At 58.7% G+C, this 12,465-nt stretch overlaps 1 protein-coding gene across 1 annotated transcript in view; it reads left to right on the top strand.

The window, feature by feature from the left end:
- The window catches only part of LOC140399413 (ubiquitin carboxyl-terminal hydrolase 11-like), a 134,094-nt gene that overhangs the window by 103,416 nt on the left and 18,213 nt on the right, over window positions 1-12,465 (top strand). Inside the window, exon 10 of the mRNA XM_072488992.1 lies at window positions 10,921-11,042. Coding sequence (XP_072345093.1) covers window positions 10,921-11,042 — 122 coding nt within the window. The remainder of the gene's footprint in view (window positions 1-10,920; window positions 11,043-12,465) is intronic.

Here is a 12,465-nt window from a genome sequence, read left to right as displayed (position 1 = left end):
GCACTGTCAGAGGGTCAGTACTGAGGGAGTGCCGCACTGTCAGAGGGTCAGTACTGAGGGAGTGCTGCACTGTCAGAGGGTCAGTACTGAGGGAGTGCCGCACTGTCAGAGGGTCAGTACTGAGGGAGTGCTGCACTGTCAGAGGGTCAGTACTGAGGGAGTGCCGCACTGTCAGAGGGTCAGTACGAGGGAGTGCCGCACTGTCAGAGGGTCAGTACTGAGGGAGTGCTGCACTGTCAGAGGGTCAGTACCGAGGGAGTGCTGCACTGTCAGAGGGTCAGTACTGAGGGAGTGCCGCACTGTCAGAGGGTCAGTACTGAGGGAGTGCTGCACTGTCAGAGGGTCAGTACTGAGGGAGTGCCGCACTGTCAGAGGGTCAGTACGAGGGAGTGCCGCACTGTCAGAGGGTCAGTACTGAGGGAGTGCTGCACTGTCAGAGGGTCAGTACTGAGGGAGTGCTGCACTGTCAGAGGGTCAGTACTGAGGGAGTGCCGCACTGTCAGAGGGTCAGTACGAGGGAGTGCCGCACTGTCAGAGGGTCAGTACTGAGGGAGTGCCGCACTGTCAGAGGGTCAGTACTGAGGGAGTGCCGCACTGTCAGAGGGTCAGTACTGAGGGAGTGCCGCACTGTCAGAGGGTCAGTACTGAGGGAGTGCCGCACTGTCAGAGGGTCAGTACTGAGGGAGTGCCGCACTGTCAGAGGGTCAGTACTGGGGGAGTGCTGCACTGTCAGAGGGTCAGTACTGAGGGAGTGCTGCACTGTCAGAGGGTCAGTACTGAGGGAGTGCCGCACTGTCAGAGGGTCAGTACTGAGGGAGTGCTGCACTGTCAGAGGGTCAGTACTGAGGGAGTGCCGCACTGTCAGAGGGTCAGTACGAGGGAGTGCCGCACTGTCAGAGGGTCAGTACTGAGGGAGTGCTGCACTGTCAGAGGGTCAGTACCGAGGGAGTGCTGCACTGTCAGAGGGTCAGTACTGAGGGAGTGCCGCACTGTCAGAGGGTCAGTACTGAGGGAGTGCTGCACTGTCAGAGGGTCAGTACTGAGGGAGTGCCGCACTGTCAGAGGGTCAGTACGAGGGAGTGCCGCACTGTCAGAGGGTCAGTACTGAGGGAGTGCTGCACTGTCAGAGGGTCAGTACTGAGGGAGTGCTGCACTGTCAGAGGGTCAGTACTGAGGGAGTGCCGCACTGTCAGAGGGTCAGTACGAGGGAGTGCCGCACTGTCAGAGGGTCAGTACTGAGGGAGTGCCGCACTGTCAGAGGGTCAGTACTGAGGGAGTGCCGCACTGTCAGAGGGTCAGTACTGAGGGAGCGCTGCACTGTCAGAGGGTCAGTACTGAGGGAGTGCCGCACTGTCAGAGGGTCAGTACTGAGGGAGTACCGCACTGTCAGAGGGTCAGTACTGAGGGAGTGCCGCACTGTCGGAGAGTCAGTACTGAGGGAGTGCCGCACTGTCAGAGGGTCAGTACTGAGGGAGTACCGCACTGTCAGAGGGTCAGTACTGAGGGAGTGCCGCACTGTCGGAGAGTCAGTACTGAGGGAGTACCGCACTGTCAGAGGGTCAGTACTGAGGGAGTACCGCACTGTCAGAGGGTCAGTACTGAGGGAGTGCCGCACTGTCAGAGGGTCAGTACTGAGGGAGCGCTGCACTGTCAGAGGGTCAGTACTGAGGGAGTGCCGCACTGTCAGAGGGTCAGTACTGAGGGAGCGCTGCACTGTCAGAGGGTCAGTACTGAGGGAGTGCTGCACTGTCAGAGGGTCAGTACTGAGGGAGTGCCGCACTGTCAGAGGGTCAGTACTGAGGGAGTGCTGCACTGTCAGAGGGTCAGTACTGAGGGAGTGCCGCACTGTCAGAGGGTCAGTACTGAGGGAGTGCTGCACTGTCAGAGGGTCAGTACTGAGGGAGTGCCGCACTGTCAGAGGGTCAGTACTGAGGGAGTGCTGCACTGTCAGAGGGTCAGTACTGAGGGAGTGCCGCACTGTCAGAGGGTCAGTACTGAGGGAGCGCTGCACTGTCAGAGGGTCAGTACTGAGGGAGTGCCGCACTGTCAGAGGGTCAGTACTGAGGGAGTGCTGCACTGTCAGAGGGTCAGTACTGAGGGAGTGCCGCACTGTCAGAGGGTCAGTACTGAGGGAGTGCCGCACTGTCAGAGGGTCAGTACTGAGGGAGTGCTGCACTGTCAGAGGGTCAGTACTGAGGGAGTGCCGCACTGTCAGAGGGTCAGTACTGAGGGAGTGCTGCACTGTCAGAGGGTCAGTACTGAGGGAGCGCTGCACTGTCAGAGGGTCAGTACTGAGGGAGTGCCGCACTGTCAGAGGGTCAGTACTGAGGGAGTGCTGCACTGTCAGAGGGTCAGTACTGAGGGAGTGCCGCACTGTCAGAGGCTCAGTACTGAGGGAGTGCCGCACTGTCAGAGGGTCAGTACTGAGGGAGCACCGCACTGTCAGAGGGTCAGTACTGAGGGAGCACCGCACTGTCAGAGGGTCAGTACTGAGGGAGCACCGCACTCTCAGAGGGTCAGTACTGAGGGAGTGCTGCACTGTCAGAGGGTCAGTACTGAGGGAGTGCCGCACTGTCAGAGGGTCAGTACTGAGGGAGTGCTGCACTGTCAGAGGGTCAGTACTGAGGGAGTGCCGCACTGTCAGAGGGTCAGTACTGAGGGAGTGCTGCACTGTCAGAGAGTCAGTACTGAGGGAGTGCCGCACTGTCAGAGGGTCAGTACTGAGGGAGTGCTGCACTGTCAGAGAGTCAGTACTGAGGGAGTGCCGCACTGTCAGAGGGTCAGCACTGAGGGAGTGCCGCACTGTCAGAGGGTCAGTACTGAGGGAGTGCCGCACTGTCAGAGGGTCAGTACTGAGGGAGTGCTGCACTGTCAGAGGGTCAGTACTGAGGGAGTGCCGCACTGTCAGAGGGTCAGTACTGAGGGAGTGCTGCACTGTCAGAGGGTCAGTACTGAGGGAGTGCCGCACTGTCAGAGGGTCAGTACGAGGGAGTGCCGCACTGTCAGAGGGTCAGTACTGAGGGAGTGCTGCACTGTCAGAGGGTCAGTACTGAGGGAGTGCTGCACTGTCAGAGGGTCAGTACTGAGGGAGTGCCGCACTGTCAGAGGGTCAGTACGAGGGAGTGCCGCACTGTCAGAGGGTCAGTACTGAGGGAGTGCCGCACTGTCAGAGGGTCAGTACTGAGGGAGTGCCGCACTGTCAGAGGGTCAGTACTGAGGGAGCGCTGCACTGTCAGAGGGTCAGTACTGAGGGAGTGCCGCACTGTCAGAGGGTCAGTACTGAGGGAGTACCGCACTGTCAGAGGGTCAGTACTGAGGGAGTGCCGCACTGTCGGAGAGTCAGTACTGAGGGAGTGCCGCACTGTCAGAGGGTCAGTACTGAGGGAGTACCGCACTGTCAGAGGGTCAGTACTGAGGGAGTGCCGCACTGTCGGAGAGTCAGTACTGAGGGAGTACCGCACTGTCAGAGGGTCAGTACTGAGGGAGTACCGCACTGTCAGAGGGTCAGTACTGAGGGAGTGCCGCACTGTCAGAGGGTCAGTACTGAGGGAGCGCTGCACTGTCAGAGGGTCAGTACTGAGGGAGTGCCGCACTGTCAGAGGGTCAGTACTGAGGGAGCGCTGCACTGTCAGAGGGTCAGTACTGAGGGAGTGCTGCACTGTCAGAGGGTCAGTACTGAGGGAGTGCCGCACTGTCAGAGGGTCAGTACTGAGGGAGTGCTGCACTGTCAGAGGGTCAGTACTGAGGGAGTGCCGCACTGTCAGAGGGTCAGTACTGAGGGAGTGCTGCACTGTCAGAGGGTCAGTACTGAGGGAGTGCCGCACTGTCAGAGGGTCAGTACTGAGGGAGTGCTGCACTGTCAGAGGGTCAGTACTGAGGGAGTGCCGCACTGTCAGAGGGTCAGTACTGAGGGAGCGCTGCACTGTCAGAGGGTCAGTACTGAGGGAGTGCCGCACTGTCAGAGGGTCAGTACTGAGGGAGTGCTGCACTGTCAGAGGGTCAGTACTGAGGGAGTGCCGCACTGTCAGAGGGTCAGTACTGAGGGAGTGCCGCACTGTCAGAGGGTCAGTACTGAGGGAGTGCTGCACTGTCAGAGGGTCAGTACTGAGGGAGTGCCGCACTGTCAGAGGGTCAGTACTGAGGGAGTGCTGCACTGTCAGAGGGTCAGTACTGAGGGAGCGCTGCACTGTCAGAGGGTCAGTACTGAGGGAGTGCCGCACTGTCAGAGGGTCAGTACTGAGGGAGTGCTGCACTGTCAGAGGGTCAGTACTGAGGGAGTGCCGCACTGTCAGAGGGTCAGTACTGAGGGAGTGCTGCACTGTCAGAGGGTCAGTACTGAGGGAGTGCCGCACTGTCAGAGGGTCAGTACTGAGGGAGCTCCGCACTGTCAGAGGGTCAGTACTGAGGGAGTGCCGCACTGTCAGAGGGTCAGTACTGAGGGAGCTCCGCCCTGTCAGAGGGTCAGTACTGAGGGAGTGCCGCACTGTCAGAGGGTCAGTACTGAGGGAGTGCCGCACTGTCAGAGGCTCAGTACTGAGGGAGTGCCGCACTGTCAGAGGGTCAGTACTGAGGGAGCACCGCACTGTCAGAGGGTCAGTACTGAGGGAGCACCGCACTGTCAGAGGGTCAGTACTGAGGGAGCACCGCACTCTCAGAGGGTCAGTACTGAGGGAGTGCTGCACTGTCAGAGGGTCAGTACTGAGGGAGTGCCGCACTGTCAGAGGGTCAGTACTGAGGGAGTGCTGCACTGTCAGAGGGTCAGTACTGAGGGAGTGCCGCACTGTCAGAGGGTCAGTACTGAGGGAGTGCTGCACTGTCAGAGAGTCAGTACTGAGGGAGTGCCGCACTGTCAGAGGGTCAGCACTGAGGGAGTGCCGCACTGTCAGAGGGTCAGTACTGAGGGAGTGCCGCACTGTCAGAGGGTCAGTACTGAGGGAGTGCTGCACTGTCAGAGGGTCAGTACTGAGGGAGTGCCGCACTGTCAGAGGGTCAGTACTGAGGGAGTGCTGCACTGTCAGAGGGTCAGTACTGAGGGAGTGCCGCACTGTCAGAGGGTCAGTACGAGGGAGTGCCGCACTGTCAGAGGGTCAGTACTGAGGGAGTGCTGCACTGTCAGAGGGTCAGTACTGAGGGAGTGCTGCACTGTCAGAGGGTCAGTACTGAGGGAGTGCCGCACTGTCAGAGGGTCAGTACGAGGGAGTGCCGCACTGTCAGAGGGTCAGTACTGAGGGAGTGCCGCACTGTCAGAGGGTCAGTACTGAGGGAGTGCCGCACTGTCAGAGGGTCAGTACTGAGGGAGCGCTGCACTGTCAGAGGGTCAGTACTGAGGGAGTGCCGCACTGTCAGAGGGTCAGTACTGAGGGAGTACCGCACTGTCAGAGGGTCAGTACTGAGGGAGTGCCGCACTGTCGGAGAGTCAGTACTGAGGGAGTGCCGCACTGTCAGAGGGTCAGTACTGAGGGAGTACCGCACTGTCAGAGGGTCAGTACTGAGGGAGTGCCGCACTGTCGGAGAGTCAGTACTGAGGGAGTACCGCACTGTCAGAGGGTCAGTACTGAGGGAGTACCGCACTGTCAGAGGGTCAGTACTGAGGGAGTGCCGCACTGTCAGAGGGTCAGTACTGAGGGAGCGCTGCACTGTCAGAGGGTCAGTACTGAGGGAGTGCCGCACTGTCAGAGGGTCAGTACTGAGGGAGCGCTGCACTGTCAGAGGGTCAGTACTGAGGGAGTGCTGCACTGTCAGAGGGTCAGTACTGAGGGAGTGCCGCACTGTCAGAGGGTCAGTACTGAGGGAGTGCTGCACTGTCAGAGGGTCAGTACTGAGGGAGTGCCGCACTGTCAGAGGGTCAGTACTGAGGGAGTGCTGCACTGTCAGAGGGTCAGTACTGAGGGAGTGCCGCACTGTCAGAGGGTCAGTACTGAGGGAGTGCTGCACTGTCAGAGGGTCAGTACTGAGGGAGTGCCGCACTGTCAGAGGGTCAGTACTGAGGGAGCGCTGCACTGTCAGAGGGTCAGTACTGAGGGAGTGCCGCACTGTCAGAGGGTCAGTACTGAGGGAGTGCTGCACTGTCAGAGGGTCAGTACTGAGGGAGTGCCGCACTGTCAGAGGGTCAGTACTGAGGGAGTGCCGCACTGTCAGAGGGTCAGTACTGAGGGAGTGCTGCACTGTCAGAGGGTCAGTACTGAGGGAGTGCCGCACTGTCAGAGGGTCAGTACTGAGGGAGTGCTGCACTGTCAGAGGGTCAGTACTGAGGGAGCGCTGCACTGTCAGAGGGTCAGTACTGAGGGAGTGCCGCACTGTCAGAGGGTCAGTACTGAGGGAGTGCTGCACTGTCAGAGGGTCAGTACTGAGGGAGTGCCGCACTGTCAGAGGGTCAGTACTGAGGGAGTGCTGCACTGTCAGAGGGTCAGTACTGAGGGAGTGCCGCACTGTCAGAGGGTCAGTACTGAGGGAGCTCCGCACTGTCAGAGGGTCAGTACTGAGGGAGTGCCGCACTGTCAGAGGGTCAGTACTGAGGGAGCTCCGCCCTGTCAGAGGGTCAGTACTGAGGGAGTGCCGCACTGTCAGAGGGTCAGTACTGAGGGAGTGCCGCACTGTCAGAGGGTCAGTACTGAGGGAGTGCCGCACTGTCAGAGGGTCAGTACTGAGGGAGTGCCGCACTGTCAGAGGCTCAGTACTGAGGGAGTGCCGCACTGTCAGAGGGTCAGTACTGAGGGAGCACCGCACTGTCAGAGGGTCAGTACTGAGGGAGCACCGCACTGTCAGAGGGTCAGTACTGAGGGAGCACCGCACTCTCAGAGGGTCAGTACTGAGGGAGTGCTGCACTGTCAGAGGGTCAGTACTGAGGGAGTGCTGCACTGTCAGAGGGTCAGTACTGAGGGAGTGCCGCACTGTCAGAGGGTCAGTACTGAGGGAGTGCCGCACAGTCAGAGGGTCAGTACTGAGGGAGTGCCGCACTGTCAGAGGGTCAGTACTGAGGGAGTGCTGCACTGTCAGAGGGTCAGTACTGAGGGAGCGCCGCACTGTCAGAGGGTCAGTACTGAGGGAGTGCCGCACTGTCAGAGGGTCAGTACTGAGGGAACGCCGCACTGTCAGAGGGTCAGTACTGAGGGAGTGCCGCACTGTCAGAGGGTCAGTACTGAGAGAGCGCCGCACTGTCAGTGGGTCAGTACTGAGGGAGTGCCACACTGTCAGAGGGTCAGTACTGAGGGAGTGCCGCACTGTCAGAGGGTCAGTACTGAGGGAACGCCGCACTGTCAGAGGGTCAGTACTGAGGGAGTGCCGCACTGTCAGAGGGTCAGTACTGAGGGAACGCCGCACTGTCAGAGGGTCAGTACTGAGGGAGTGCTGCACTGTCAGAGGGTCAGTACTGAGGGAGTGCCGCACTGTCAGAGGGTCAGTACTGAGGGAGTGCCGCACTGTCAGAGGGTCAGTACTGAGGGAGTGCCACACTGTCAGAGGGTCAGTACTGAGGGAGTGCCGCACTGTCCGAGGTCAGTCCTGAGGGAGTGCTGCACTGTCAGAGGGTCAGTACTGAGGGAACGCCGCACTGTCAGAGGGTCAGTACTGAGGGAGTGCCGCACTGTCAGAGGGTCAGTACTGAGGGAACGCCGCACTGTCAGAGGGTCAGTACTGAGGGAGTGCTGCACTGTCAGAGGGTCAGTACTGAGGGAGTGCTGCACTGTCAGAGGGTCAGTACTGAGGGAGTGCCGCACTGTCAGAGGGTCAGTACTGAGGGAGTGCCACACTGTCAGAGGGTCAGTACTGAGGGAGTGCCGCACTGTCCGAGGTCAGTCCTGAGGGAGTGCTGCACTGTCAGAGGGTCAGTACTGAGGGAGTGCCGCACTGTCAGAGGGTCAGTACTGAGGGAGTGCCGCACTGTCGGAGGGTCAGTACTGAGGGAGTGCCGCACTGTCCGAGGTCAGTCCTGAGGGAGTGCTGCACTGTCAGAGGGTCAGTACTGAGGGAGTGCTGCACTGTCAGAGGGTCAGTACTGAGGGAGTGCCGCACTGTCGGAGGGTCAGTACTGAGGGAGTGCTGCACTGTCAGAGGGTCAGTGCTGAGGCAGCGCCGCACTGTCAGAGGGTCAGTACTGAGGGAGTGCCGCACTGTCAGAGGGTCAGTACTGAGGGAGTGCCACACTGTCAGAGGGTCAGTACTGAGGGAGTGCCGCACTGTCCGAGGTCAGTCCTGAGGGAGTGCCGCACTTTCGGAGGGTCTGTGCTGAGGGAGTGCCGCACTGTCAGAGGGTCAGTACTGTGGGAGTGCTGCACTGTCAGAGAGTCAGTACTGAGGGAGCGCCGCACTATCAGAGGGTCAGTACTGAGGGAGTGCCGCACTGTCGGAGGGTCTGTGCTGAGGGAGTGCTGCACTGTCAGAGAGTCAGTACTGAGGGAGCGCCGCACTATCAGAGGGTCAGTACTGAGGGAGTGCCGCACTGTCGGAGGGTCAGTACTGAGGGAGTGCTGCACTGTCAGAGGGTCAGTACTGAGGGAGTGCTGCACTGTCGGAGGGTCAGTACTGAGGGAGTGCTGCACTGTCAGAGGGTCAGTACTGAGGGAGCGCCGCACTGTCAGAGGGTCAGTACTGAGGGAGCTCCGCACTGTCAGAGGGTCAGTACTGAGGGAGTGCCGCACTGTCAGAGGGTCAGTGCTGAGGGAGTGCCGCACTGTCAGAGGGTCAGTACTGAGGGAGTGCCGCACTGTCAGAGGGTCAGTACTGAGGGAGCGCCGCACTGTCAGAGGGTCAGTACTGAGGGAGTGCCGCACTGTCAGAGGGTCAGTACTGAGGGAGTGCCGCACTGTCAGAGGGTCAGTGCTGAGGGAGCGCCGCACTATCAGAGGGTCAGTACTGAGGGAGTGCCGCACTGTCGGAGGGTCAGTACTGAGGGAGTGCTGCACTGTCAGAGGGTCAGTACTGAGGGAGTGCTGCACTGTCGGAGGGTCAGTACTGAGGGAGTGCTGCACTGTCAGAGGGTCAGTACTGAGGGAGCGCCGCACTGTCAGAGGGTCAGTACTGAGGGAGTGCCGCACTGTCAGAGGGTCAGTACTGAGGGAGCGCCGCACTGTCAGAGGGTCAGTACTGAGGGAGTGCCGCACTGTCAGAGGGTCAGTACTGAGGGAGTGCCGCACTGTCAGAGGGTCAGTACTGAGGGAGTGCCGCACTGTCAGTGAGTCAGTACTGAGGGAGCGCCGCACTGTCAGAGGGTCAGTACTGAGGGAGTGCCGCACTGTCAGAGGGTCAGTACTGAGGGAGTGCTGCACTGTCAGAGGGTCAGTACTGGGGGAGTGCTGCACTGTCAGAGGGTCAGTACTGAGGGACTGCCGCACTGTCAGAGGGTCAGTACTGAGGGAGTGCTGCACTGTCAGAGGGTCAGTACTGAGGGAGTGCTGCACTGTCAGAGGGTCAGTACTGAGGGAGCGCCGCACTGTCAGAGGGTCAGTACTGAGGGAGTGCCGCACTGTCAGAGGGTGAGTACTGGGGGAGTGCCGCACTGTCAGAGGGTCAGTACTGAGGGAGTGCCGCACTGTCAGAGGGTCAGTACTGAGGGAGTGCCGCACTCTCAGAGGGTCAGTACTGAGGGAGTGCTGCACTGTCAGAGGGTGAGTACTGAGGGAGTGCTGCACTGTCAGAGGGTCAGTGCTGAGGGAGTGTTGCACTGTCAGAGGGTCAGTACTGAGGGAGTGCTGCACTGTCAGAGGGTCAGTACTGAGGGAGCGCCGCACTGTCAGAGGGTCAGTACTGAGGGAGCGCTGCACTGTCAGAGGGTCAGTACTGAGGGAGTGCCGCACTGTCAGAGGGTCAGTACTGAGGGAGTGCCGCACTGTCAGAGGGTCAGTACTGAGGGAGTGCCGCACTGTCAGAGGGTCAGTACTGAGGGAGTGCCGCACTGTCAGAGGGTCAGTACTGAGGGAGTGCCGCACTGTCAGAGGGTCAGTACTGAGGGAGTGCTGCACTGTCAGAGGGTCAGTACTGAGGGAGTGCTGCACTGTCAGAGGGTCAGTACTGAGGGAGTGCTGCACTGTCAGAGGGTCAGTACTGGGGGAGTGCTGCACTGTCAGAGGGTCAGTACTGAGGGACTGCCGCACTGTCAGAGGGTCAGTACTGAGGGAGTGCTGCACTGTCAGAGGGTCAGTACTGAGGGAGTGCTGCACTGTCAGAGGGTCAGTACTGAGGGAGCGCCGCACTGTCAGAGGGTCAGTACTGAGGGAGTGCCGCACTGTCAGAGGGTGAGTACTGGGGGAGTGCCGCACTGTCAGAGGGTCAGTACTGAGGGAGTGCCGCACTGTCAGAGGGTCAGTACTGAGGGAGTGCCGCACTCTCAGAGGGTCAGTACTGAGGGAGTGCTGCACTGTCAGAGGGTGAGTACTGAGGGAGTGCTGCACTGTCAGAGGGTCAGTGCTGAGGGAGTGTTGCACTGTCAGAGGGTCAGTACTGAGGGAGTGCTGCACTGTCAGAGGGTCAGTACTGAGGGAGCGCCGCACTGTCAGAGGGTCAGTACTGAGGGAGCGCTGCACTGTCAGAGGGTCAGTACTGAGGGAGTGCCGCACTGTCAGAGGGTCAGTACTGAGGGAGTGCCGCACTGTCAGAGGGTCAGTACTGAGGGAGTGCCGCACTGTCAGAGGGTCAGTACTGAGGGAGTGCCGCACTGTCAGAGGGTCAGTACTGAGGGAGTGCCGCACTGTCAGAGGGTCAGTACTGAGGGAGTGCTGCACTGTCAGAGGGTCAGTACTGAGGGAGTGCTGCACTGTCAGAGGGTCAGTACTGAGGGAGTGCTGCACTGTCAGAGGGTCAGTACTGAGGGAGTGCTGCACTGTCTGATGACCCCAGCGGATAGGGAGAAATGCGAACCATGAACCTATAGCAGGAGGTTGCCTTCCAACATGAAATGTGTATTGTGAACCGCTTTCTCTTGTGCAGACGGTACGTGTCCCGACCAACGTCCGAGGAGGAGGAGGAGGAGGAGGATAATGACGAGGGCGACGAAGAAGTTGCAAAGGATGAAGGAGAGAAGGACCAGCAGACAAACGGGCTGGGTGAAGGTAGAGATACAGATACTGAGTGACAGTGCGAGGGAGCTGGATTAACATCAGTAGAGATACAGTCAGTAACACAGGGTGCTGGGGGAGAGGGGTTAGTGAGTGACAGTGTGAGGGAGCTGGATTAACATCAGTAGAGATACAGTCAGTAACACAGGGTGCTGGGGGAGAGGGGTTAGTGAGTGACAGTGTGAGGGAGCTGGATTAACATCAGTAGAGATACAGTCAGTAACACAGGGTGCTGGGGGAGAGGGGTTACTGAGTGACAGTGTGAGGGAGCTGGATTAACATCAGTAGAGATACAGTCAGTAACACAGGGTGCTGGGGGAGAGGGGTTACTGAGTGACAGTGTGAGGGAGCTGGATTAACATCAGTAGAGATACAGTCAGTAACACAGGGTGCTGGGGGAGAGGGGTTACTGAGTGACAGTGTGAGGGAGCTGGATTAACATCAGTAGAGATACAGTCAGTAACACAGGGAGCTGGGGGAGAGGGGTTACTGAGTGACAGTGAGAGGGAGCTGGATTAACATCAGTAGAGATACAGTCAGTAACACAGGGTGCTGGGGGAGAGGGGTTACTGAGTGACAGTGTGAGGGAGCTGGATTAACATCAGTAGAGATACAGTCAGTAACACAGGGTGCTGGGAGAGAGGGGTTACTGAGTGACAGTGTGAGGGAGCTGGATTAACATCAGTAGAGATACAGTCAGTAACACAGAGTGCTGGGAGAGAGGGGTTACTGAGTGACAGTGTGAGGGAGCTGGATTAACATCAGTAGAGATACAGTCAGTAACACAGGGTGCTGGGGGAGAGGGGTTACTGAGTGACAGTGTGAGGGAGCTGGATTAACATCAGTAGAGATACAGTCAGTAACATAGGGTGCTGGGGGAGAGGGGTTACTGAGTGACAGTGTGAGGGAGCTGCATTAATATCAGTAGAGATACAGTCAGTAACACAGGGTGCTGGGGAGAGGGGTTACTGAGTGACAGTGTGAGGGAGCTGGATTAACATCAGTAGAGAAACAGTCAGTAACACAGGGTGCTGGGGGAGAGGGGTTACTGAGTGACAGTGTGAGGGAGCTGGATTAACATCAGTAGAGATACAGTCAGTAACATAGGGTGCTGGGGGAGAGGCGTTACTGAGTGACAGTGTGAGGGAGCTGCATTAATATCAGTAGAGATACAGTCAGTAACACAGGGTGCTGGGGAGAGGGGTTACTGAGTGACAGTGTGAGGGAGCTGGATTAACATCAGTAGAGATACAGTCAGTAACACAGGGTGCTGGGGGAGAGGGGTTACTGAGTGACAGTGTGAGGGAGCTGGATTAACATCAGTAGAGATACAGTCAGTAACACAGGGTGCTGGGGGAGAGGGGTTACTGAGTGACAGTGTGAGGGAGCTGGATTAACATCAGTAGAGAAACAGTCA

Source organism: Scyliorhinus torazame, chromosome 22 (assembly GCF_047496885.1).
Source record: "Scyliorhinus torazame isolate Kashiwa2021f chromosome 22, sScyTor2.1, whole genome shotgun sequence".
NCBI lineage: Eukaryota > Metazoa > Chordata > Chondrichthyes > Carcharhiniformes > Scyliorhinidae > Scyliorhinus > Scyliorhinus torazame.
Note: the sequence above shows the minus strand (reverse complement) of the source record. Positions and strands in the feature narration are given on the sequence as shown.